General features: G+C 35.8%; 1 protein-coding gene across 2 annotated transcripts in view; it reads left to right on the forward strand.

Annotated features, from left to right (window-relative positions):
* Positions 1-27,425, forward strand: part of eIF3a (eukaryotic translation initiation factor 3 subunit a) — a 378,310-nt gene that overhangs the window by 321,621 nt on the left and 29,264 nt on the right. The window contains exons 18-19 of one of the 2 annotated variants that reach the window (XM_090393079.1): positions 9,209-9,232; positions 23,090-23,127. In XM_090393079.1, coding sequence (XP_090249205.1) covers positions 9,209-9,232; positions 23,090-23,127 — 62 coding nt within the window. The remainder of the gene's footprint in view (positions 1-9,208; positions 9,233-23,089; positions 23,128-27,425) is intronic. The other variant, XM_090393080.1, reaches the window with a different exon arrangement.

A 27,425-nucleotide genomic window follows, 5' to 3' on the forward strand; every position in this document is an offset into this window, starting at 1 on the left:
CTTGACGTCTATAGACATCTTGGCTGGTAGCGTGGTTAATCTGTGGGTGTGGCCACTTATCAGATATCCATAATAGCTTAGGAAAGGTTAGAAAATCAGGCGTTTAATGCCCACTCCTGCATCTCAGAATTAATACCCACCCTGTATTGCCTTAGCTTATAAGCTATTTCATATTCATATTCTTTTGGCATCATTCATATTATTTTGGCACCTACCCAACAAACATGTTTCCCCAAAAAGGGAGACAGAAGTCAGTCATCTATCTGCCATCCCATTGCTCTCAACTGAGTATTTCAAAAGTGATGGAGATTATGGAGCGATGGAGCTTCTTCACCACCTGGAGTCTCATCAGTTAATTCGTGGTTGTCAATATTCTTCTTCTACAGCTGACCTCTTATCTAATCTCACCCACCTTTGGACACAGGCCATGGAAAGATTTGGAGAAACCCCATTTTCACTTTTAATATTTCACAGGCGTTCAGTCATGTCTGACACCAAGGCCTCTTGAACAAGCTACTATCTTGTGGTCTCTCTCCTGCACTCTGTGATTGGATTGCGAGGTTCCTCACTGGTCATGGTTACTCTATCAATGCTGGAGTATCTCAAGGTTCTGTACTCTCACCTACACTCTTCCACCTTTACATCAATGACCTTTTCTCTCTGTCTCTCTCTCTCTAACTTTAATATCCTATTCACAGTTTTGCTGATGGCAGTACTCTTCATTTGCCTTCCTCATTTGAGAAACCCTTTAGTAGTCAAATGATAGAAGCTTCAAGATCATCCATAAACAGTGACTTAAAAACTGATCTCAACATCCTTCAGTGTGGTTATGGCAACTTAGTAAATTTCAATATCTTAAAAACTCAGTTCTGTCTTATTCCCTGCAAGAAAGATCCTACTTTACTTCCTCTTACTTTTTTGATAATATCCATTTCCTTGCAAGATTTTTTGTCTTCTTGTGCTGATTGTCGCATCCAGTTTATCCTGGCACAAATATATTACATACATAGCCTCCAAAAAGCATGTTCTTTTTCCATTAAAAAAAAACAAACAAACAAAAAAAACAAAACAAGTATCTATCTTACTCTTAACTTTTTACACTATAAGTTTCAGATCCAGCTAATATTCGACTATTGTTCCAACATTTGGGATGGTGCACCCAAAACCCCTCTAATGAATTCTTGATGATATACAGAAGAGGGAAATCTGCTTAATAGGTGACTCTTCCTTCACAGTCTCTCTTCAGTTTCTTTCCCATAAACACTTTGTTTCTGCACTGTGCCATTTCTATAGGTGCTTTAATGGGCACTGGTCCTCTGAATTGGCCACTATCATTCCTCCACTTGCTTCTAACCATCTGAAAAATAGAGCAGCCACTGGCCAACACCCATATACTGTCCGGCTCCAAACAAACTTATCATCTTCCTTCATCCATCTACCTCAAGTCTTTGGAATACTCTCTCTCCCCCATGTTGTTTTTCCCACTGAGTACAACCTCCAACGCTGAGAAAAATATCAATAAGTCCATATTTTTCTCCTTAATCACTTACCCATGCATGGTCACTATAGTCTTATAGGCCATCTGACTTCACGTGTGGGGTCATCTTTAAAAGATCCAGTTGGAGACCAAGATCTAGGTGTATTGATTCAGTCAGACATACCCTCAAAGTGAGATATATGAGTTTTGATAATATTGGAGTGGTGACAAGGCATATTATAATTTTAATCATGGTAATGTCATCCTATGAAGTGCATATCAGGAAATTGATGATGATGAAATTTAATAAAACATTTTGATGACTGCTAAGAGACATACGGTATTTTCCAAAAAAAAGCACATACCTTGTCTTTCTTTTCTTAAGATTAGGATTCAATAGGCACTTAGTTGATGATGTCCACCATTAAAATAAATTTGTACAATTTATTTTCTGCAAACTTCTGCAGATTATTCAGTGGCTTGATAATCACAGAAATTAAGAAATTAGTTTTTGGCTAATATCACCAATGGATGTGATGAAGATACAGAATTCCAACATTTTCTTGGATGTGGTGCACCCTGTTGGGTATCTACCTGGATATTGAATCAACGAGGATGGGCTGGAAATTTGGGATTTAACCGACCAAATTGTATTCTTGGCTTAAACCAAAATACAAAATGATGGTACAACATGACAAAATTTCATGCCGGCTGGGCCCCTGCCTGGTTAAACAAGGCCCCTGTTATTTTTGCCAGGAAACCAGGATGAACAGCAAAAAGTCAGCTACTGGAACAAATCTGAAAACATACCCCAACTCAACATCACCAGAGTTAAAGATCGATATTATCAACATAAGAAGCCTGAATGGCAAAGAAATGGAGCTAGCTCAGGAATTAGATAAGTACCAGAATCGACAAGTAGGGGTGACTGAAACAAAAAACACAATAACTGGCGAGATCTTACTGAGCAATAAATACAAAATGTTATATTCAGGCAATGACAATCAAGGAAAAGGAGTAACCATAGTATACAACACTAAATACAAGGCTAATCTTCTTGAATGGCAGGTAGTCTCAAGTAGAGTGATGTGGGCAAATATCAGAGTGGTGAACTGGACAATGAGACTTATTTGTGCCTATGGTCCCACAGAAGGTTCTAATAAGGTAGAAGTGGAGGAATTTTTTGAGGCTTTAGAGAAAGCAACTGACACAATAAAAAAGGAAAAGTTGGTCCTTGTTGGGGATCTAAATAGCAGAGTAGGAAATGATTGTCAGACAAAAATATTTTGGGAAAATTTGGAGAAAAGAGCAAAGCTAATAATAATGGCAATACCTGTTGGATTTCTGCTCAGTACATGGACTGGTTATTATTAACACCATGTTCCAACATAAAAATGTGCACAAATTCACATGAAGAGAAGAGGCAAGGAATAAAAAAAGTCTCATTGACTATGTTATTGTTAATGATGATGTTTTCTCCCTGGTGCAGGACACCAGAATGTACAGAGAATTTGAAATTGGAAGTGATCACTATTTAGCCTTGAGCAGGATAAAATTGAATTTCATGTTGAAAAGAATAACATGTAAGAAAGTTTTAAAGTGAATAAAAGTTGAGCAGCTCTCAGATGTGAACTGTAGACTAAAATACACAAAGATTATTGAAGAAAAAATGAAAGAGTTTGAGAACAGGAACCAACCTAGGAGATTCAGTGGCAAGCCTTGAAGAAAACTGATTGATTCAGCCAGGGAGGCATTTGGTGAGGTTGTCTGCAAGGATAGAAAAATCAGAACTCCATGGTGGACACAGGAAGTTAAACAGGCAGTGAAAAAGAAAAAAGCATATCAAAAGTTCCTGGCAAATAAATCAGCTTGTGCTCTTAGAGAATACAGAGACAAATGTAAGAAAGCTAAACACTGTGTAAAACTCTTGCTAAACAAAAGTCATGGGAAGACTTTGGCAAGAACATAGAAAATAAATATCAAGGAGGTGGCAAAATATTCTGGAGGTTGTTGAAGAAGCTTAGAATTGCAGGAAAGAGTGCTATAAAAGGAGATAGAGATGATAAAGGTGACATGAAAATGGGAGAAAAAGATATCCTTGAAGTATAGTGTAATTACTTCAAAAAATTGCTAAATGAGACAAGCAGTGATAGCGTAGTGGTAAATAACACTCAACATTCATACAATCAGGAATTCGTATTCATACCTGAAGTAGAAAAAGCCATCAAAGGCGTGAAATGTGGAAAGGCAGCAGGAGTAGTGATATTCAACCACAAATGCTCAAGTATGGAGGTATACAAGTCTTACAGTGGCTGCAGTGCATAGTTCAGAAGGCTTGGACAGAGGGACGAATTCCTGATGATTGGAGTAGAGCTCTAATAGTACCCATATATAAAAAGGGAAATAAAACTGAATGTGAGAATTACAGAGGTATTTCCCTACTGAGTGTTCCTGGTAAGAATTATGCAAGTATACTTGATAAACGATTGAGAAGAATTGTGGAAGAAAAAGCTTGGTGAAGAATAAGCTGGATTCAGGCCAAATATAGGCTGGATCAGATCTTCACTTTCCGACAAATAGTCGAGAAAGCATGGGAATATAACATAGATCTGTATTTAAGTTTTGTCGATTTGGAAAAGGCATATGACAAGATGCCAAGAGAGAAGCTATTCAATACGTTGCAGTTATATGGTGTCAATGCGGCATTATAGCAAGCAATACTTAGTCTTTATTTGAGTTGTAAGTCAGCAGTTAAAATTGAAGGAAGTACAGATAGATGGTTTAATGTTAAATCTGGTATGAGACAAGGATGTACATTATCCCCTCTGTTATTCATTATCTATATGGATCACATTATGAAGGAAAGTGGTATTAAACCTGATATCAAAATTGGAGATGTTAATGTCAGCTCTTTGCTTTATGCAGACGATGTTATTCTTCTAAATAAATCCAATACAAGTCTGCAAGATTCCCTGACTAAATTGAATAACTGTTGTAATAGATATGGTATGTAGGTCAGCAATAAAAAGACAAAGACTGAAAATAGGTAGAATCGTTTAAATGTTAACTCTGTTGTGAACAGAGAACCTGTGGATGAAATAAAACATTTCCGCTACTTGGGCACGATTTTTAGTGAAGATGGTAAATTAAATATGGGAATTGACGACAGAATCAACAAAGCTGGTATGGTAGGATGTCAATTGAATAAATTCATATGGAATAAGAGAGAAATTAGTCGGAATATGAAATTAGCTGTATACAAGACAGTGTTCAAACCAGTTTTAACTTATGGATCTGAGAGCTGGGTCGGAAGTAAAATGCTTGACGAAAGACTAGAGACCGCAGATATGAGAGTCCTGAGAAAGATTAGAGGCGTGAACAGACGGCATCAATGGCAATATCATATTAAAAACGAGGATATTAGGAAAGAACTTGAAATTGTCAGCATCCAGGAATGTGTTAGCAGAGCTAATCTCAGGTGGTATGGTCACTTAAACAGAATGGGCAAGGAAAGATTAGCAAAACAAGTATTCTCTGTCAGGTTAGCAGCAAAACGACCCAGAGGAAGATCAAGATATAGGTGGATTGATACGGTACAAATTGCCTTAGATGATAGAAATATAAGATCTGAGAATATTGTAGTCTTAATAAGTAACAGACTGATTTGGAGGAAAATTGTAGATAGGAAGTTAGTAATGATGTAAATTTTTCATGTAGTACTATCATATCCTGTACCCCTTGAGGGTACATGTCAAAAATTTGTTGATGATGATGTTTATCATAGAATAATTTTGGATACCCCTATGGACCACTTAACTGTACTCAAGCATAATGGCTAATTTACTACAGAAGACAGCTGATCTTCGAAACCACGAAATTCATCCTGGTTTAGGCTAGTTGACATTGATTGATTGAGATAATCTTGAACAATAACTTAATGCAGCTAGCAGAAGTAGCACATTGGATATCATCATAAACTACTTTTGAAGTCTGAGGTGTGCTTAGCTAACAGAGAGGGCTACAGTGTTCTGAAAAAGTCTAAATATTTGCTCAGTAGTGTAGTAAATAACAATGTCAAAAATATCTCATTGATTTTCCATCATTATAAAAGAAACTGATTCTGCATGCTATGTGTAGGACCCCATCACCCATCCACTCAACGTTTTTATAATAATGAATGCACATGTTTTTAGAAATGTTTTGTGATATAAAAGGTGTGCCATCTGACTTGTATCTTGCAAGTCTTGGTCTATGTTAGGTACTATTTTACTTTCTGAGTTGTACATTTTTTCACATTTTATGTTTATTTAATTAATCTTTCAGTTTTCTGTATCCCTTCTGAAAGCAAAGGTCAGATACATTATGTAAAAACTGATACTGAATCGTATACAAATTAGCTGCAGTATAAAAGCATGCATTTCGAGTGGCTTTTCATGTTTTGTCTGGAGTGAGAAGAAGATATTTTGAGATAGCAAATTGCTCTGATCTGTAGACGTGGGGGGTGCAATAGAAGCCCTTCTTATTAGAAGCCAACAGATATTACACTACAGCAAAACAAGGACTATAGAAGTGCAATAGAAGCCATTCGTTTATTATTGTAATTATATCATAGTAGGTTGTTGCATCCATATTGTAACTATAAATGGCTGCGAGATATCTTTTAATTTATGAAATCAGTTGGCAAGCCAATATGGAGGCCAGGGAGAGGTAGCCAAATGATTGCATGAGAGTTGTTACATTCACAGATTGGAACCAATTCCAACATTCATAAAGTATTCCAGAGATACACTGAAGGAAGACCATGGACTACAACTGCAGCAGGTGACCAATATCTCTGATTATTTACTCTTCAAAACAAGACTGCTACCCTGAATCAGTTATGATGTGACCTCGCTTTGACTACAGGGACATTGGTATCTGCTTCCACTGTGTGCAGAAGGCTTCATGAAGGTGGTCTGTATGCTAGGCATTTGATAATCTGCATGCCCCTGTCCTGCAGGAGAGAAAGTGTTTGAAATTGGCTAGGTTCCACATCAATTGGATCCAAGACCCAAGGGTATTGGTATTGTTTACAAATGAGTCCTGATTTGTAAACACATTTCCATGACATGATATGGAAAGAACCAGGAACACCACTGGTGGAGGTAGCATGATGATGATTTGGGGAGGTATCGCTTTGAGTAGATGCATCAACATGTACATGCATTCCTAGTGGAATGCTGCAACTTATAGAGAGATGAGGTCCTGGCCCCTCTATTCTCATCCATATGTGAGTGTGAGAGGGGGAGACATCCTACAAATCATAATAATAATCATAGGAGAGAATAAATGAATACTAATTTTTTTTTTTTTTGGTCAGATTTATTTTAAAACAAAGTTACCACAACTGGTTTCACCAACTGTGGCTGCTGGCTTCATCAGGGTAAAAGATGTATAAAAATGATGAAGCCAGCAGCCACAGTTGGCGAACCTAGTTGGTATAACTTTGTTTTAAAATTAATTTGACCAAAAAAAAAAAAAACCCAAACAGTAGTCATTTATTCTCTCCTATAGTTAGTGTGGTCAGAAATAACAGTACCATCAATAATCATCATCATCAAGTGAAGCTCATGGAACCCAATATCTTCAAGAAGAGACTATCACAGACATGGACTGATCAGCCAGGTCTCCTGCCCTTAATCCTGTTGGGCACGTATGGAATGCTCTAGGTAGATTTGTTGCTGCTCTCAACCCCTCTCCCCAAAACTTTGAATGTCTTTTAGTTTTGCAGGTGCAATGGTTGTTATTTTCAACTGCTCTCCTGTTCAACATCATAAATTGTATGAAACATCATTGGGCACTGTATTGCTGTGAGGGTTAAACACATTTCTTATTGTCGCACTTTGATAATCTCAATTTGACCTCCTTTTTTGACTGTTGTCATGTACCCATTTATTTACTGAATTAAACTATTTATTATACACCTTTTCTAAGTGTTTTTTTTTTTTTTTTTCACATTACAAATCACATTGCTTTTCATCAAATTGTATAAAAATTTCATCACACTGTTTTTGAGTTACAAAGTTCCTTATTTTATGGAAAATAGCATAAGTTAAGGGAAGGTAAACCAGGAATCTTGCTTCTGGAGATCAAACACAGTACTTTTTTTCAATTTGTTTAAGCCTCTAATATGCAGGATGCTGGTGTGATGAAAATCCTTAGCCATTTGAAAGCAATTTGAAAACATTTCATGCCATAACTGGTCAGCTCCACCTGTTGTTTGCAGAAATACTGTCTACCTCGGTATCCAGATCAGCAACACACACACACATATATATATATATATATATATATATATATATATATTAGAAGAATGGTTGATTATTTTAACTAAACTAAAATAGCTATATAATAAAAGCTAAATTAAAAACACTTCTATTGAGTACCTTTACTTATATCACACTTCTGTTGAAAATCTTAAAAAGAATTTGAATCACTTAAATAATTTATGAATAGCTCATAAACTTGTGAAGTTTATCAACAATAGTATACTATATATGTATTCTATATGCTACAAAAGAGATTTGAGTGATTTAAAGACAATCTTACTTTCACATGAACACTTAATCAGAAAATTCATTTAAGGTTTTGTTTAAGTGTAATTGAGATATCTTATCATAAAGATACCAGGAGTAAGCTATTATACATACTTAATTCCCAGGTATTGGAGATTGCTCATTCTAAGCTGATAATGAATTGGAGTAAGAAAAATAAATAGTATATGAGACAGTTATAGAAAAAGGACATTTAACTTGAAATGGTACTATACAGTATAATAAAGACAAAGTGATTGAAATGGAAGGTATTGATGAATAGATAACTTAAATCTGCCCTTTTTTGCAAAACTTGCTAAACTACTAAATGTAGTTATTTATACAGGTACACCACTGATTTTCTGGAACCCTTGGTTCTAGAACCATGCTGTATCCATTTTATTGGGCCAGTGGAGGTCACGTGGTAATAATTTAATGGTGACCTCTCACCCACTAATTATAATCCACCTATATCTCTACAATGGATGACTAGAAACTCAAATATGAAATGTAAATTAAATGTGAATTAAGTGATTAAATGAAATACCTTAGAACAAATGATACAAGTGAAAATAAACTTAGGTCTTACCATCATCATCGCTGTAAAATGGCCCATGCACATACTTGCATCATCTGTGGCTGCCTAGTTAACTAGTCAGTGGTCACCAGAATTTCAGGTGCATTGCATTCTTGTAATTATATCAGGACTAAAGGTGCCTGATCATCCATTGGCAGAAAATCAGTGGCATACTTGTATTACTGTATTTGAGTTTGTCACTATCACCAAAAGACATTCACAAAAACTCATTCCACCAAAGGATTTCAACCTGGAGCTTGTTGGTTGGAAATGGAGATGCTGTCAACTTCGGACTGGCAAAATTGGTTTTCAGTTTTTCTTCATTTTCAGAGTTATCCTTCTGTTTCGGTCTGGTTAATTATGTTATGCTTGTTCTTTCTTTTCAACATGTTTGCTAAATAAGATTACTTTCCCAAAGTTTAAATGATTATATTCAGATTGTAAGTTGTAATAAAAATAAGCATAATGACATTCTTCATGCACCATGCTTTTATTTTTTTTTTGATGTTTTAATTTTTTTTTTTTAATTTAAAAAGAGATTACAGCAGTGAACAATCATTAAATGTTTTTATTATTTTGCAGCATTGAGGATGACTGGAGGAAAAGGTGAGGTCCTCTTCTAGAATTTGACAATTCTGGCAGCTCCTCTAGTTTAATATAGATTACCTGTGTTACTGTATTTCATTCATGTTGCACTTTATTGGATATTGGTTAGAAAATATTTGTATTTCATAATATCCTCAGCTTTATCTTAAACAGACGATAGATCAAAAATAATATTAATATATGGTAGAAATGGAGAATTGTTGAATAAACCTCAGTTTTATCTCCTTTCAATACAGGTTGCAAAATGGAGATTGCAGAACTATATCCCCTGTATTTAATGATGCAAGTTTGAAATCTGCCATTTTTTTCATAATATACGAGGGTGGTCTGAAAAGTACCCAGCCTCGACCATAGATGGCAACACTATTGACAAGATTTTTTTTCTCTTCTAAGTTGGTGCATCTGTCATAAGCATCCATGCGAAATTGCAAGTTATTCTATCAAGTAGTTTGTTTTATACAGCTGTCTGAAGCAAACATTTTCTATGTATCCCTTGAAATGGATAAAATTGAGTATCATGCTGTTATAAAATTCTCTGTATAAGAAGGTTTAACGGCAAAAGAAATTCATTCGAAGTTCATAAACATTTATGGACACTCTTCTCCTTCGTTTTCAACAATTAATAAATGGGCTGCAGAGTTTAAATGTAGCCGTACCAGCCTTGAAGACGATACACGTGAAGGACACCCAAAAAGTGTAACAACACCAGAAATCATTGAACAAGTGCACGATATAGTATTGGATGACTGGTTAGTCAAAATGTGTGAAATTGCTGAGACTATAGGCATTTCAAACAAACGTGTAGGATAAATTTTGCATGAAGGATTGCATATGAAAAAGTTTTGTGCAAGATTGGTGCTGCACTTGCTCACAGTAGATTAAAAATGCACTTACATGAAAATCCTTGAACTGTGCTTGGAGCATTTTAACAAGAATAAAACTGATTTTGTGCATCGATTTATTACTATGGATGAGACTTGGATTCACCATTACACACCAGAATCCAAACAGCAGTGAAAACAGTGGACAGAAGTCGGTTGTTCAGCACCAAAGAAGACAATGTCGGTTCCATCAGCAGGAAAGGTCATGGCATCAGTGTTTTGGGATACTAAAGGCATTTTGTTTATTAATTATCTTGGAAAGGGTAAAACGATAACTGGGGAATATTATTCCAATCCTTGAACCAGACTCGACGAAAAACTTCGTGAGGAAAGACCCTGTTTGCAGAAGAAAAAAATCATCCTTTATCAGGACTATGTACCTGCCCACAAAGGTGTTTTGGCAATGGGAAAATTAAGGGATCTGTACTATGAATTTTTGGAACATCCACCCTATTCCCCAGATTTGGCTCCCTCTGACTTCTATCTCTTCCCAAAAGTAAAACTCTTTTTCGCAGGTCAGCATTTTTCTTCTAATCAAGAGGTGATTGCAGCTGTAGAGGGGTATTTTGCAGATCTTACTGAGAACCACTACAGGGACAGGATAATGTAGCTGGAGCATCGCTAGAAGAAATGTATTAGTCTTAAGGGAGATTATGGTGAAAAATAAAAATAATTTTGAAATTATAAATTCGTTTTTTCATTGTTAGGCTGAGAACCTTTGAGACCACCCTCGTACAAGAACCAAGATGACGCTGTTATCTAAAAGAATCAGACCATCCTCATATTCAATGTAATTAAAAATATACATGAAATTTAAATTTTAGGTATATTTTTGATTATGTTGCATACCTAATAAGGAAGTAATAGCTTTGCCTTTTATGATGTAATAATAACCAAGAAGTTATTATTATACCACAGTTATTAACTTCATTTGGCTGTTCATACTAAATCATCAGTTTTATTACTTTTTTTTTTTTTTTTGCATAAAAGGACTGCTACATAATTGAGAGTAGTAAGGACCCCCCTTCCTCTGCAGTAAGCTCACTTTAGATTTGAAAAGCCAGAAGTTTGAGTTAAGGCAGCAAAAAAAAAAAAGGCGAGCTGCTCCATCTATTGAACACAGTATGCTAAATGATATATTTCAAGATATGATGTCTTTAATATAAAAACAGAAAACAGATGGAGCTCATTTGTATTCTAGTATTGACATTCTCTAACACCAGAATGTTTGATCTGACAACTTCTCATTATATTGCCTTTGTCATGAAATGATAATTTTGTAAAACACAGCTTGAATAGTTAAAGTGGAAGGTAATTTTGGAGACTGCCGTTTGAGATTATATTAGAAATTACATGTTTAGGTGCACATTGTATGCTAGAAACATTGCTGACGTGAATCTTTTTTTTTTCCCCTATTATTTTCATCATCATTGGATTCCTGGTACCCTAAAGAGATGTATAGAATATATTACAAAATGAAAAGCATATATTATTACTAACAGCTCATCACCATTTTTTCCCCAAGTTTGTCTGTTATCCATCAGAATTCCAGTATTCAGAACCTATATTTAAGACACTTCTAACTTGCTTTAATCCATCTATTTCTTGGTCTTCTTCTAGGTAGACTATCCGAAATATTCCATATACAGGTAACCCCTCGTATAACACAGTACTAATGCAACGCAGTTTCGATATAACGCGGTCTACAAATTGTAGTAACCCTTTATCTTTTCATATATTTTTTACAGTGCAACTTAAAAATCAAATTTTATCTTTGTTAAATTTGCGTCTGTTCGTATTGCTCATGTACATAGTTATAATTAGCGAATTTATATTAGGGGCCAAAATAACCTTTCACACGCTTGTACATAATTGTTTACCATATAAAGTGTTTTTTGTTGAAAATTGTCTTCGTTTTCTGCCAGGAAAGCACATTAATAATCATAAGTGTGTGTGTTAATTTGAAGCTGAGCACTTTATTTTCTGGTGAGTTACATAGAATATGTAATGCTTTTTTTATGTAAAAAAATTATTTTTGTAGTAATGGCCACTTAATGGGCTTTTGTGATATGGTTGAAAACGAAATTAGTGAATTAATTGACGGGGAAACAGATTTAAATGAAGAGGAACTGGTACAATTAATAGATGACTTTGAACCAAATGGGAGGGAAAGTTCTGCTGAAGATTCTGATTGTGATGAATCTGTTAAAGAATTCAGTTTAAAGAAATTAGCAGGAGGATTGGACTTGGCAAGAAAGTTAGGAAGTTATTTTATGGATAATGATCCCTTAGTCAATAATAAGCAAGATCTTATTATTGACTTCTTGATAACTAAAGAAGTATGCAATGAGAATTATACAAATGATGTCCAAGAGATTTCAAGTGATGACGATGTTCCGCCACTCGTAAATAAGGAAGATCTATGAAATGTTAGTCTAAAGACAGTGATGACGAAATATGCACTTATTTTATTTTGCGTAAAACATTTATGCATTATGTTTAATGAAGTGTATGTACAATTTGTAATTTTTATAATATTATATTATGTACAGTATTTGTTTCATAGTTTATATGTTTCCTTAACTTACATGAATTCTTCTTCTTCTCTTCTAAGACAGGTTGAGTCTTCTCTTGAGCAGGATCTTCCAGTCTTCTCTATTCCTTGCTGTTCTAAAAAGTTCCTTATATGTTCTGCATCTTGAAATGTTCTTTATTAATTTCAACCAGGTAATTCTTGGTCTTCTGGGTCTTCTTTTTTCAGTTGGAAAAGTATTGATTAGGATGTTAGGAAGTCTGTCTGCATCCATGCATACAGTATGGCCAAACCATCTCAGTTATTTTCTGATTTTTTCTATTATTGTCTTTTTATACAATAATTCTTGTGTGACTGTGATCTTTGTTTTCTTTTCTATCCAACTTGTTCTATTTACCTGAATTACCTGAATTAAATAAAAATATTTTTTTGTTGGATATGTCGTTGCTTATATAATTTAAAAAAAAAAAAAAGATTTCGGAACATAACCCTACCTTTTCTATGTGATCTGAGTCTCCTATGATGCGATTTATATGACACGTCATTTCTATGGAACCTAACATCTGTGTTATACAAGGGTTAGCTGTACTTAACAGTGATTTCTATGACTTTGATAATCATTTAATATTGCAACTGTCTCTCTCATACTTATGTATGATTTTAATGGATGCAATACTCTGTGGTGGTGCAAGCCATTTGGAGATGCTGAATCATTGAGCATATGCTTGAGAATACGCTCTCTCTCTCTTCTTTCTGAATAATGGGAGCAATACCTTCTTTAATTTGCATACTCACTTGTCTTTTGCAATAAAATTATTACAGTTACCTCTTACTCTATCAAATAACTATAACAAAATCATTCACTATAATAAACTGCCCAAAAGTCTTAAACAAAATCTCATAGTTATATTTCCGTTTATAAGAAAATTCACAATAGTAAGCTATTCATTATACCAAACTATACTTCTGGTCCTTTATAGTTTTCTACTCAGTCCTGTAGTTCCTATATTCCCGTGGTTGGTTGTTGAAAAGAGTATATGTGAAAGCTATCACTCGTGATTTTTAGTATCTCTCTGGACCCATGTTCTCTTTCATGGATTTCTTTCATTTCTTCCTAGGCAGAAAACTTATGAGGCTAACATGGAATAGTGTTTCACAACATACAGAATTTATTCCTGAGACAGTTAGCCAAACACCTATCAATGAAACAGTCTGTCATAAATTGCATTGTCCAGGCATTCACAACTGCAATTCCAAATACCATATCTATTTCCAAAACATCTCCACGATTAGCCAAGTGGCCATGATCTTCACAGCTATATGCCTGGGAAAGCAGTGTCCTGGGTTTGATTCCCGTCACTGACGTGAGGAGCTTAGGATCTTTTTTTTTTTTTCAGACATAGCCAAGTTAGCTAGTCTTGTGTGTGATCTGCAGGATTTCAATCCCCAGTTTATCTAGGGTTTTTCATCCTGCAAGCAGGCAAACCGGCTGTGAGAACTCAGTGCTTCTACAGACATAGGATACACTGGGAGGCATAGGGCTAACCACCTTATCCTTGTGTACAGCTGCAGTTAAATGAATAGTAAACCCTCAACACCACAAGGTAAAAGAGGGAAAAAAGGAAGAAGAAGAATTATGCAACACCTCCAAGGACTCATCGGCAGAGGGCAGTCTACAACTCCACAATGCCATCTAATGTCTGCTGCCACAGCTACTCTTTTTTGTCTGCAAATTGCATGTGTTCTCAAGGCCAATTTATCTCTATGCAGTATTCCAGGAGGGGGGGAAAAAACTGTGCTACCTCCATGTGAGATCAGCTAGCTCACTTTCAGTTGGGAGGAGAAAAAAAAAACCCATATACCTAGTCTGGCCATAAATAGTGTTATAACTTGAATAGCGCATAAACCTTTAATCTATCAGTAAATCATTTACAGTTTTCAGCACATACAAATCACATGTATAACATTCATATAGCAGCACTCAGTGTTTGAAATGTTCCCCCTTTTCATTCACACATGGCCAGTCTGTGAAGCTACATATCGAGGGTGTCGTTTCTTGTAGGCTACTCTCTCTCAAGATCTGACCACAATTTGATGTCAAATGGATTTAGATCGGGACTTCCAGATAGCCAATCAGATAGTAATATGTTGTCAGGCACATTTGCCTCCAACCACTCTTGTGTGATCCTTGCTTCATGTGCAGGGGCAGATAGCCAATCAGATATTAATATGTTGTCAGGCACATTTCCCTCCAACCACTCTTGTGTGATCCTTACTTCATGTGCAGGGGCTGAGTCCTGTTGAAAGTTTCACTGCTTACCGTGACACAAGGTGTTGTTCAGGAGATGTATCACAGGGTTCAGCATTGTATCGTGATATACTTTGGCAGAAGTGTTGACCTCTTTCTCACAGAAATGCAACTTGCATATCCTCGATACCCCCCACGCCAATTGCATCACTTATGTGGGATGATGACCTCTCTGGATTCTGTGTGCTATGGTACGTTCTGTGTGACCATCCGGGAACATATAACCCCATCGATTTGGCAGTTAAACAGCTCTTCAATGGTGAAAATCTTTTGATCTGTGAAGGGAAAACTTTGTGTTTTTTTGTTATATAGTGAACATTACCTGTGGAGTATCCATACATATAGAATCACAAGCATGCCACAGTTAATAACTTTTTTATTATGTAAATATTTTGTCATGTATCATAAGACATCACCAGTACAATTATCGAACAATAGGAATTGAATTTAAATAACAGTAGTGCACATGCTTAAATTGGAATCCCTCTGCATATACAGTCACGTGTTCATGGATTAAACCTAATGGGCTATAATTAAAACTATTAAAATTTATATAATACAATTCAGGATAACAATTTCCCAAGCATTTGGAATAGTGAGACAGTCATTATGATTAGGTCTATGAAGTAAGACTTCACTGCTTTCTTTATATAAAAATTTATGTATGTATGTATATGGAGCTATTTAGCAGCTTAGAATTTTGCAATTGAATCCTGTGGTTAGCATTTTTGATTCCGTGTGGTGCAAGGTCAGATTTGTGAGGTTTGATAAGATGGATGTGGTGTTCCATCTTATCAAACCTCACAAGATCTATAAATAAATGTATCTCTGAACATGAGATACATTTATTTATAGATCTTCTTGTTTGTCCATTGTAAAACACATTACATGAACATGGTACTTCATATATGCAAAGTAGCATCATTGGTGAGAGTTTGTCTTTTGTAGAAGGTAGCAAGTTGTGAATTTTGTTGAACAATTTTTGCCTCATGTTCAGAGATACTTTTAAACTATGGTATAGGAGAGTGGTTAATTACTTTTTGAGTTATTATTGGATTATATCCATTTACTAAGGCTGTTTCTTTAATAATTTTCAGTTCTTCTTTTAGAGATTCTTCAGAAGAACAAATCTTGTGTGTTTTCGATAGTAAAAATTTTACGATGCCATATTTTTGACATGAATGGTGAGTTGATATATTGTGGATATGATGACCTGAAAAAAGTTGGTTTTCGGTAGCAGAAGTGGAAATGGATCCATCTTGTTTACACTGGATATGTACATGAAGATCATTTTTCTAGTGTGAATTTGATACCAGGATACAGTGTGTTCATTTTTTTTTTTGGTAGAAATGAGTAGAGTTTTGGTTCTGTGTAACTTCAAACTGCAAAGATGTCATCAGTGTACCATAGCCAAATTGTTGGTTTTTGATCAAGAGCATCTCTCTTCTAGGTGTTCAAGATAAAAAAAGTTGGCTAAGTGTGGTAAGGTGAGCCCATTGCTGGTCCTTCCCTCTTGTTTATATATTTTATCTTTCCATGTGAAATCACCTGATGTGATGCAAGTTTGAATAATTCCACTATGTGCAATGTAAACTTTTGAGTAAAAAAATCCTCTTGTCTCTTTGTGAAGAATACAATTGTAATATTATATTTATTTTATTACTAATATTGTAATTCTAATATCAGTAAATAATTGTACTGATGACATCTTATGATACATAAGACGAAATATTTACATAATAAAAAAGCTATTAACTTCGATATTCATGCGATTCTATAGTTATATCTATGTGTGTGTGGTTTGCATATCACCAGAGATGTGCTTTTGGTTTTATCACCCTCTGCCACATAAGTTGTTTTATCAGTTAATATATGTGATGTCATTCTCTACGAAATGTTCATCTCTCACAATATCCCTTTCTGTAGTCTCACAGATTATGGTGGAGGCATTCCTTCCTAGCCCTCAGAAGCCATTGTGTCGTAACACAGCATGGTTGACCTATTCTTTGGCAGTCACATACGTCTTCTGTATCATTACAATGGTTAATAGACCAATATACACACACCCTACTGATCCCGAATGTTTTAGTGTGTTGAAAATAACAGGTGGCTGCATTCTAACCTTGCAAAGTACTGTTACATCTAAACAGTTCTCATAATCTCCCTATTGCATGTTAACCTGTACAACTAGAAAACTTCCTCTCTCTCTGCTGATAAACGTGAATGTTGGCTGTGTACCGTGCACTAACAGAACCGGGCTCGCACAATTCTGTGGGCAGCGTGGGGCTGTGCAGAAGTTGTAACAGTATTTATTGCAAGACTGTGTAAAAGCTTCTTCTCATCACAACAAGAATCAAACTTAGTTTCAGTTCCACTATGGAAGCAACATTCATTCTTACACCATGGTGGAATCATGAATACCAAGCAGGGAGAACAAAAAAAAAAGACAGAGGAGTATGTTTTGGAGACACAATACCATATCCAATCTTATACCCTTTAAATTTACTGTAGCCAAAGCACTTTACATTAGATGCCATAAACAAAAAGTCTCAAAAACAATCTCGTATCCACCTTACTTTAGAAAATGAAGGGTAGATATAGAACACATGTTTCATTTATCTTGAACATAATAGAAGCGTAGTAGCCCCAAAGCAATTGCAGGTGCTAAGAGAAAACTTTGTGAAAATATCAACAACACTTCGTATCTTAAAATTTTGACATTTAAACATATGGCATTTTGACAAATGGCTCATTTGAATCATGAGCCATTTGTTAAGGTACTTAAAAGTGAATTTCTGCTCTTCAATACCAGTGGTTAGAGCCTGCTGATATCCATTATGGGATGATAAAACATCTAAAGCCATCCGTAATGGATCATCTCCACAAAGTATATAACAGAACACCTTCTGGGGATTAGTTTCCAGCTTCAAACCTTCCCAGAACCAGGAAATGGTCCACAACTAGTACAACGATCCAATGATCCACTTTCAGTGCTTGCAGAAAACTATGTGGAGAGACATTTCAGTATGGAATATGTCCACCCCAAACTGCAATGCAGCTCTCACAATGTCGTACCATGCTTATCACCAAGTGATTCAGGAGTTATTGAGGCAAATGGGTCCATCTGAGCAAGGCCCTGTTTGTTTTCTGGAGAGGAATTTCAAGTTGCAATGCTTCTACCTATTGCATCGCAAATGTGTTCTTTGGGGTTGAGATATAGTGAACGTGCTGACTACTCGATTTGATTAATATCCTCGGTCTCCAGAAGTATCTCCACTAATGTATGATGTGGTGTGATATTGTCATCAATAAAAATGAATTCTTTGTCTGTAGCACCATGGAACAATCGAACATGATGTTGAAGAACTTTATTGCAGTGTCGTTCATAAGTCACGGTTGTTTTTTGCAGCACTTGTAGCTCACTGCTGCATCCATTAAACATAATGCCACCCAACACTATAACCACACCACCATCATATCTATCCCTTTCAAGAACTTGCTCACAATGATCTGCCATGAAAGTAGCACTGCTTCCCAAGCAGTGCGATATAGAATCAGAGGAAAGACTGAAATGACTCATTTGTGAAGCATACATTAGCCCATTGGTGTCTTGTCTGAGTTTTATGGATAAAACACCACTAAAATTGTGATCTGTGATGAGCTGTGACTAAAGGGATGCTGACTACAAGCCTTCAGGTATATAGTCCTACTTGTCACAGGCATCTTGCCAAACTTTGTCGAGATATCTACTTCTCTATGCTTGAATGGAACCAACTGCAAGCTGACCTGCTGTGGTGCATCAATAACGTTTTGCTTCTGTAACCAAAAATCTGTCTTCAGATTTTTGGTTACAGAAGCAAACCAAACTCTTACCAAACATCTGGAGCACATTCCATTGGCTTAAAATGCTGTCCAGAGCCTGGATACAATGCTTTCTGAGAATCCAAACTCTCTGGCGATATCAGTAATTCTGCAGCCTTATTTAAGTTTTCCAATAATTCTTCCCTGTGTGAAATCATCTAGATCAGGCATGGCCAACTTCATTCTATACGAGGACCAATATATGATGAGTGGTAGCGTCATGGGCTGCACACTTTTTGACAGATCTTAAATAAAGATAAACTCTGCATTTTTTCAAGGCAGTAGTTATATGTATTGAATTATCATATTTGTTAAATCATTTTACTACTGGGAGAACAATATAAAATACTTGAAATTGAGTCTCTGAAACTGGTCACTGTAACCAGAGCAGAGCAAGTGCTTTCAATGATTCATTACTCTGGAGCGCATAGAAATCTACCACTCCCACTACCACAACTCGCACAGAGAAGCAGTAGATTTTATAAATTGAGTAATCTTTTTTAAAGCAATTTTGATTCCGTGTTGAGAATATAAATTGTTTCCGTCATCAGAAATAATGAATATAACTAGTATATCAATCAGAAAATCTGCGGTCAAAACTAATGGCTAAATTGATGATACATATAATTTAATATAGTTTTTATCCTGTCGCGGGCCACATAAAATAACGTTGCAGGCCGGTTGTTGTCCACCTATGATCTAGATAATGTCTTTGAGACATCCAAGTTTGCAACTTTATTCATGAAAAGAGCTTCCTTTAAACACAGTTTGCCTTAGTTCAGCTGTTTGCCTTTTATCCTGTTGAATGCTAACACGCGACCCTTTTGTACATGATTCTAAAATTTGAATGTGTACCCACTTTCTACTTAATTGTCAGTTATGCAAATTGCCACAAGCTGATTTGTTTGAATTTGTGATTGTAATCTTCAGAAATAGTATTTGTCCTTAGGTTTTGGACACTAGTGCATATTATATATGATGAATAAGAGTGCAGATAATGTGCATCCTTGTCTCACACCTGATTTTACATCAAATTTTCCTGGATTTCCTTCAATTCTAACTGCTGTCTGACAACTTAGACTATGTATTGCTCTGTATGGTGTTATAGTGTTCCATTTTCCTTATAATTGCAGTGTTTTGAAAAACTTTTCTCTGAGCACCTTGTCGCATGCCTTTTCCAGATCTTCAATACTTAAGTACGGATCCTTGTTATATTCTCATCATTTATCAACTATTTGTATTAAAGTGAAAATCTGATCTTGACAGCCTCTATTTAGCCTGAACCCAGCTTGCTCTTCTCCAGGTTTCTCTTCCACAATTTTTCTTAACCTCTTTTCAAGTATACTTGCATTACTCTTACATTGAACACATAGTAGAGAAATTCCTCTGTGATTCTCGCATTCGCCTTTATTCCCTTTTTTTATAGATGGGCTCCAATCATCTGGAATTTGACCTTCTGAATTATGCGGTGTGGCCACTGAGAAACGCTTGTGCCTCTGCATTTAAGCATGAAATGCTTAAATATGACTCTTTTTGTGGTGGCTTTTTTTTTACCTCAAGTATTGATACTTACTTGTGTTTGCTTCCTCTTGAAAATTTTCTACTAATTTTTTACGAATGTTCTAGCACTGCTTATTTCAATTAATAGTCTTTTAAAATAATTCCTCCAGACATCTGCAATATCTTCAGTTTTCTTGTCATCTTTGTCATCTGATTCCATTTACAGTACTCTTTCCTCTATTTCTGAGTTTTTCTCAATAATGACCAGAACATTTTCTCACCTTCCTGATATTTACTTTCTATGTTCATAGAAAATAAATATCAGGAAGGTCTTACCATGACTTTTGCAACTAATTTTACATATAACTTAGCACTCTCACATTTTCTCTGTATTCTTTAAGAGCATTTGCTGACTAATTTGCTAGGAATTTTTGATATGCTTTGTTTTTATCAAGGACTACTTTAAGATCTTATGTCCACCATGGTGTTCTTATATTTCTATCCTTGCAGACAACTTCATCACATACCTCCATAGCTGAATCAGTCAAGGTTTTCTTTAGAATTTGCCATTGAGACTCTTAGGTTTGATTCTTGTTTTGGTTTCTTTTCAATGTGATAGTCACTTTCAAAAATGAAAATGTTTAAAAAGTTGTATTGAAAAGATATATACCTTATTATTAAAATACTCTGGATTAAAGCTAAATGTTGAAAGTTTTTCACTAGGTTATACATTAAATGAAAAGTACCAAGAAATTATACTTCTACACTGTCTCTGGCAAAGGTTCGTGTTTCTGTCAGAGAGAGAGAGAGAGTACCATATTGTGGCTAGATCATAGTCATTATTGAGCCATAAGAATAGTAAGTAACTTGAAGTATTTCGCATTCGCCAATCTCTAGTGTCAAGGCAAATGAACCAACTTTGTCAGTTCGATGTCAACAGCTGTCTCAATTATGTGTTATGAAAATAAAATCCCTGTCAGACCATCCCATGTGGCTAACTATTTTTTGCCCACATGAGAGAATTAGTATAACACCCATCAAACTGCCATACAACTCTTTGATTTGCAAGTAAAAACTTTCTGAACCTCGAGAGGTAAGAATAGACAACACAATACAGACACCATACAGTGCACTTTCCCTGTCTTATTCATAGATACCACTATGTAGCTTTTCTTTCTGCACACACTAAGCAAATTTTTTGCTCCTGTTGTCTAACAGTAGCCCTTTCGAGCTCTTAGAATCAAATACTCTGATTTTGTGCCTGTGTCAGAAGCTCTAGTGGGATCTTCCCAGACAGAAAGAGAGCAGATCTCAGATCCCACCAGAATGTAACAGTTTCAATGCTGAGTTTACATTAAACGACTTAAGATTACATTGCTATCAAAGGAGCGTAATATATACAAATTTATAGCATTTCCTACATTAAGAAGTGTAAAGCTAAAACATCAAGTACTGTTTCATATTCATGTTTTGTTTTGTTTTCACTTAGGAAAGTTACACTTGGATGTATGCTTGTTGGATTCCAATCCACATATGGATTAAAGGAAAAAAGGATGGAGATTTGCAGCCAGATCAGATTGTTTCTCAAGCTTGTACCATGTGCATATACCCTACACCCATCACAGGCAGGTCACAAGACGAATTTATTCTTGTGATAGTCATCGTGGAATAAAGTAGTCATTAATAAGATCTGTCAAAATCTGAAATCAAATCATGGATCATTCTAGTCTATGCAGGGACCATAATGAGGAAGTTCTTCTTGCTCAGCTCCACATAGGTCATACATAGTCATCTTGCACACCTCTTCCCATTGAATGTTGACGATATAGCTCTGTATGATTTCTGTCGTTCTGAACTAAATCGATCATATTTTGACTGCTCACATTTTGTCAATGAGCTCAGACACTATTTTAGCCATATTTGTAATCTCCCTCCGCCTTACACACTCAGGCAAAGTTTATTGGATTTACATAGTAGCTTGTTTGTTTTTAAATTTTTACAGAACATCAAATAACTTTCTGCTGTTGACTTTACTTGATTTTGATGTTTAGAATGTTTACATTATTTTTATTTATACAGTTTTTTTTTTTACATAAGTGTCGAATACCTGGTTGTTTTTATTTGTGTTTTATGAACTTTTTTTTGCCCTTGTTTTTGTAAACCCTTAAATTTGCACCTTTCATACAAATTTTTTTACACTTGTTTCTGTATGCATTTCTTTACACCTTTTTATGTATTGTTGTTATTTATACACATTTATGCTTTTGTTTATTTATGAGGGTTTTTCCCATGTATACTGCTTTGACCATAGTAGTCCTTGAGCCATAAAACCTAAACCAACCAAATCAGACCTTCCAAGTTTATTGTCGTATACCTGATCTTGTTTAATTCACTTCATTCTCAGTTCACTTTTGAATTGAAGAGATTTTTTAACTGCTGATAAAAGAAAGAGTGGCTAGCTTTAAGTCCTCTGACAGTATGCAAACTTATAGTGCATTAGCACTTTGAGAGGCTAAACAATCTAGGAAACTTTACTCCACTGACTAAATGTAATGCTTTGTTTACAGTTGCCTCAGACCTCCAATAAGTAAACTAGTATCTGTATGGGGAGTGAAAATCATCTTCCTCCTAAAGACATTTACAAACATCAGTGACCCACTGGAATTCAAACCTGCAGCATTTTGTTTATTTCTTTTGAAAGTTATTTCATATATATGTGCATGTGTCCTTTAATTAGAACTTTTGTATTAAAATGATTCTTTAATTATTTATAGAGATGAACAAGAAAAGCGTCCTGAATCAGGCCGTCTTTGTAAGTTCAAAATTTAACATTTTTTAATATCAAAGAATGGTAGCTTTCTGCCATGTTCATTGTTATAATTTTTTTTAATTTGATTAAATTTCATCCAATGCTAATATATAACTTGATTTTTATCAATTGGCATTGTATAAGTATTAATGCTGTGCTGTTTTATATACATGCTATACAAAGATAACCATTACAAACTCATACAAACTATACAAATAGTTTATTATAGTTTATTTCCTTTAGAATTGCATTGTGGGGATTTTCTCAGTGATCATGAATTTCTGGTTAAGCAATAAAGTCTGTTGTAATCATTACAACAGACTTTCTGTTTTGCTATAGCAAGAATCAACTGTAATTAAGAAATTGTGAAGATTAGAATCTCACCTTTTGACCTCTTGTGCCTTAAAATTCCTTTGCCACATTTTTGTTTCATTCATCTGCTGCCTCTACTATTCTTCCAATTCCAAAAATCATTCTGACCTCTTAGACTTCCTATATTCAAGTCTTGCTTTCATTCATTCAAAATTTCCACAGTGAAGTCATTCTTCTTGGTGATTTCATTCACCACTACTTTAATTGGTATTTAATAATTTTAATTGGGGATACTAATCTCAGCTCTTTACTTTATGCAGATGTTATATTTCTAAATAAATCTGGTACAACTCTGCAAGATTCCCTGACTGAATTGAATAACTGTTGTAATAGATTTGGTATGAAGGTCAGCAATAACAAGACGAAGGCAATGAAAATAGGCAGAAACATTGAAAATATCAACTGCATTGTGAATGGAGAACCTATAGAACAAGTAAAACATTTTACCTACTTATGCACGATTTTTAGTGAAGATGGTAAATTAAATATAGAAGTAGACAACAGAATCAACAAAGGTAGTATAGTAGGAAGTCAATTGAATAAATTTATATGGAATAAGAAAGAAATTAGTTAGAACAATAAATTAGCTGTATACAAGACAGTGTTCAAGCCAATTTTAACTTATGGATCTGAGAGCTGAGTTAGAAATAAAACAGTTGACCTAAGACTAGAGACCACAGATATGAGAGTCTTGAGAAAGATTAGGGTGTGAACAGATGGCATCAATGGCAATATCATATTAAAAATGAGGATATTAGGAAAGAACGTGACACTGTCATCCAGGAATGTGTTAGTAGAGGTAATGTTAGGTGGTACAGTCACTTAAACAGAATGGGAGAGGAAAGATTAGAAAAACAAGTTACTCTGCCAGGTTGGCAGGAAAAAACTCAGAGGAAGACCAAGATAGGAGGATTGATACAGTAAAAAGTACCTTAGAAGACAGAAATATAAGATCAGATAATATTGAAGTCTTGACAGGTTACATATTGATTTGGAGGAAAAGTGTAGATAGGAAGTTAGTGGTGATGTAAGTTTTTCATGTTGTACTATCATATCCTGTATACCTCTTGAGAGTATATGTCAGAAATTTGATGTTGATGATTGAAGATGAACTGGAAGACAGAGTTTTTGCTGAAGCAGTTACTTCAAACAGATCATTTCTGACAATCCTCTTAACTCGCCCACCATCCTGGAAGTGGGTCATCTCTTCATGGTGGAGGGGACCTTCAAGTGAATGGTACTGGCTCTTTTCATTCTTCCTCTTTTTCTTTTCTTCACTCTAATTCTCCTGGGTCTTTTTTTTTTTTTACTATCTGACCTTACAGATTACCATCAGTGGAATCCAACACCTTGTCACTTTGATTGCCATCCAGAGAGACCTGTGGGCATCTGTAAAGGGAGATCCTGGTAGTCTTGAACTACTTTGGCCTCTGCTTCAGCAAGATGGGTGGTCCTGGATGACCTGGCCAGGATCAGTTAGCTAGTGGGGATTCCTGCAAGGATCAAGGGGTGTTTCAATTAAGCTCCTTCCCCATATTGTGGGGACAGGGTCTAAGGATTGTGGTGCTTGAAATCATCTGGGGTAAGACTGTTCCACTCTTGAACACAGTTATTGTTCATCAGATAGTGAGTTCATGTAACACTCCATAGTGCATGGGAAGCTCTGAACAAAAAAGCACTTGACCATGACTCTTTCATCCTTGGTTGTTTTAGGGGTGTTACCAAAGCCCCCACCCAAGTATTGATACCACTGATATACCTTTCAATAATAGAAGTAAGATATAAAAGACACGAAAACCAGTATAAATGTAATAGTTTTTCTAACCCTTCTGAATAATTAATGGTGACATTTTCTCTATTGGCTTTTCACCTGTAGCATGGAGGATTAGAAAAATCCTCCATGCTACAGTTTCTACAAGGCCATCACCAGAAATCACATTCTGGTGATGGCCTTGTAGAAACATGTCAATAACATTCTGCAAAACTACTCTAAGTAACATCAATGAGCAGAATAAGAGTTACACCTCATAAAACATTCCATTCCTGTAGAGGCGTAATCTTAGAATGGGATCTCTGTAATGTTCCTGATAGGAGATATGTTCATAGTTGAAAAATCAGGGGGTGACAGGTATGCGGCACATACTGATCTGTAGGATGGGCTCATGGTTCCAAACAGAAACAGCATCTTTACTTTTGATACTCCTAAGCCTCCAACATCTGTAAAAGCAACAAGCAGTCGATTGTATTTTTCAGGTTATCTGCCAGAAAAATAAAACCCGTCTGTATATACGCTTCTGCTGGAAACATACTTCTCATCCTGATCCTGATTTAAAAATGAGACAAAGTATTATCCCTGTAGTTCCAGAGGCCATGTTTTGGGGACTCATCTTTGAGTAATTGGTAATTGATAGCAAGCTAAATTTCTTTACACACATTTGTCATCTTCGGGATAAGTGGGAGAAAAAAAAAAAAAAAAAAAAAATACTGAATATCCTCTATAGAATGGGGTGCTGATCGATGTTCCTTGCTCTGTATTTATTGTGCACTTATATGTTCAAAGCTTGATCAATGGGTCCCAGGTTTAGAGTTTTGCAAGGGGGAGGATGCTCTGGTGGTTGGATCTGATCCACCAGGATATCCAATTAGCTATACTTGTGCTTTTCACACATCATCTGTCCAGGGCCTTTATGTTGAATCAAGTGAATCTCCTCTATCATTTAGACGAAAACATTTGTCTCTTAATTATGCTCTAAAAAGAAAATCCCTTGCAGATCAGATCATACTACATGGACTAGTCTCTTTTTCTCTATATGGGGAACATCCTATATATATCACACAAATCAAACTGCCATCTGTAATTTTGGTACGTGCATTAATGAGGATATGCAGGCTGTTGGCTTGAGTGTTGATGAGTGTTGTCAATGTTATCTGCACCAAACAAAACAGCATTCCTCCATGGCAGGCTTGCACCCCTTCCTGCAACCCAACCTCTCACTTTGTCAACTACAGAAGTCACATCTTCACCTCACGTAGAGCAACCCATTCTGATTTCTTTGCTTATCTATACCATATAGCACCATTCAGCTCGCACTTGTGCATATCAAAGAAAACACTTACCAAAAGTGTTTGGTAGGTATTTTCCATTGTGTTAAATTCACAGCCACATCAGAATTAAGGGAAATGACATCGCGGCTGCAGCTGCTAGATCAGCTCATACTTTTTAGACATACTGTTTAACAATCCCTTATATCAACTACACACAGGTTATAAAATCATAGTTCGTCTCCAATGCATGCATAACTGACCATGGTAAATGCCACCTAACCATTCCAGATCCCAACATACAATGCCTCCTTTTTTTTTTTTTTGGTCCAGAAAGAGATCAGTAAAATATTGTCAAAATTAGACACAAAAGTATCCTGGCACTGATGGCATTCCTCCAATTGGCCTGAAGGTTTGTGTGCAGAATTAACTCCTATCCTATGTCGTATATATTTTCTTACTCTACTGGTATCTGTCTCACAGCCTGGAAATTGGCCTATGCTTAATCCATTCCCAAGAATGGTGACAGATCATTGCGAGGAAACTACCATTCTATCTAAAGTAATGGAGAGAACCATCAATTCCCAACTCCTGCACTACCTCAAAAGCACTCAGCTAATAAACGACCACCAATATGGATTCCGTTGCTGCTAATCAACAGAATAGCTACTCACATATATCACCCATCTCTGGACAAATGCTATGGACACGTTTTGTAAATCTCAAGTGGTTGCACTTGATGTCTCCAAAGCTTTTGACTGGGTCTGGCAGAAAGGCTTTCTAAACAAACTCCCATCATTTGGTCTGTCCCAGGACTTCTGCAGTTCGATTGCCAGCTTTCTCTCTGGATGCACACTGTGATGGTGGATGGTTCTTTATCCTATCAC

This window comes from Typopeltis vanoorti, chromosome 5 (genome assembly GCF_054136105.1).
Source record: "Typopeltis vanoorti isolate ZY-2024b chromosome 5, IOZ_Tvanoo_1.0, whole genome shotgun sequence".
Classification (NCBI taxonomy): Eukaryota; Metazoa; Arthropoda; class Arachnida; order Uropygi; family Thelyphonidae; genus Typopeltis; species Typopeltis vanoorti.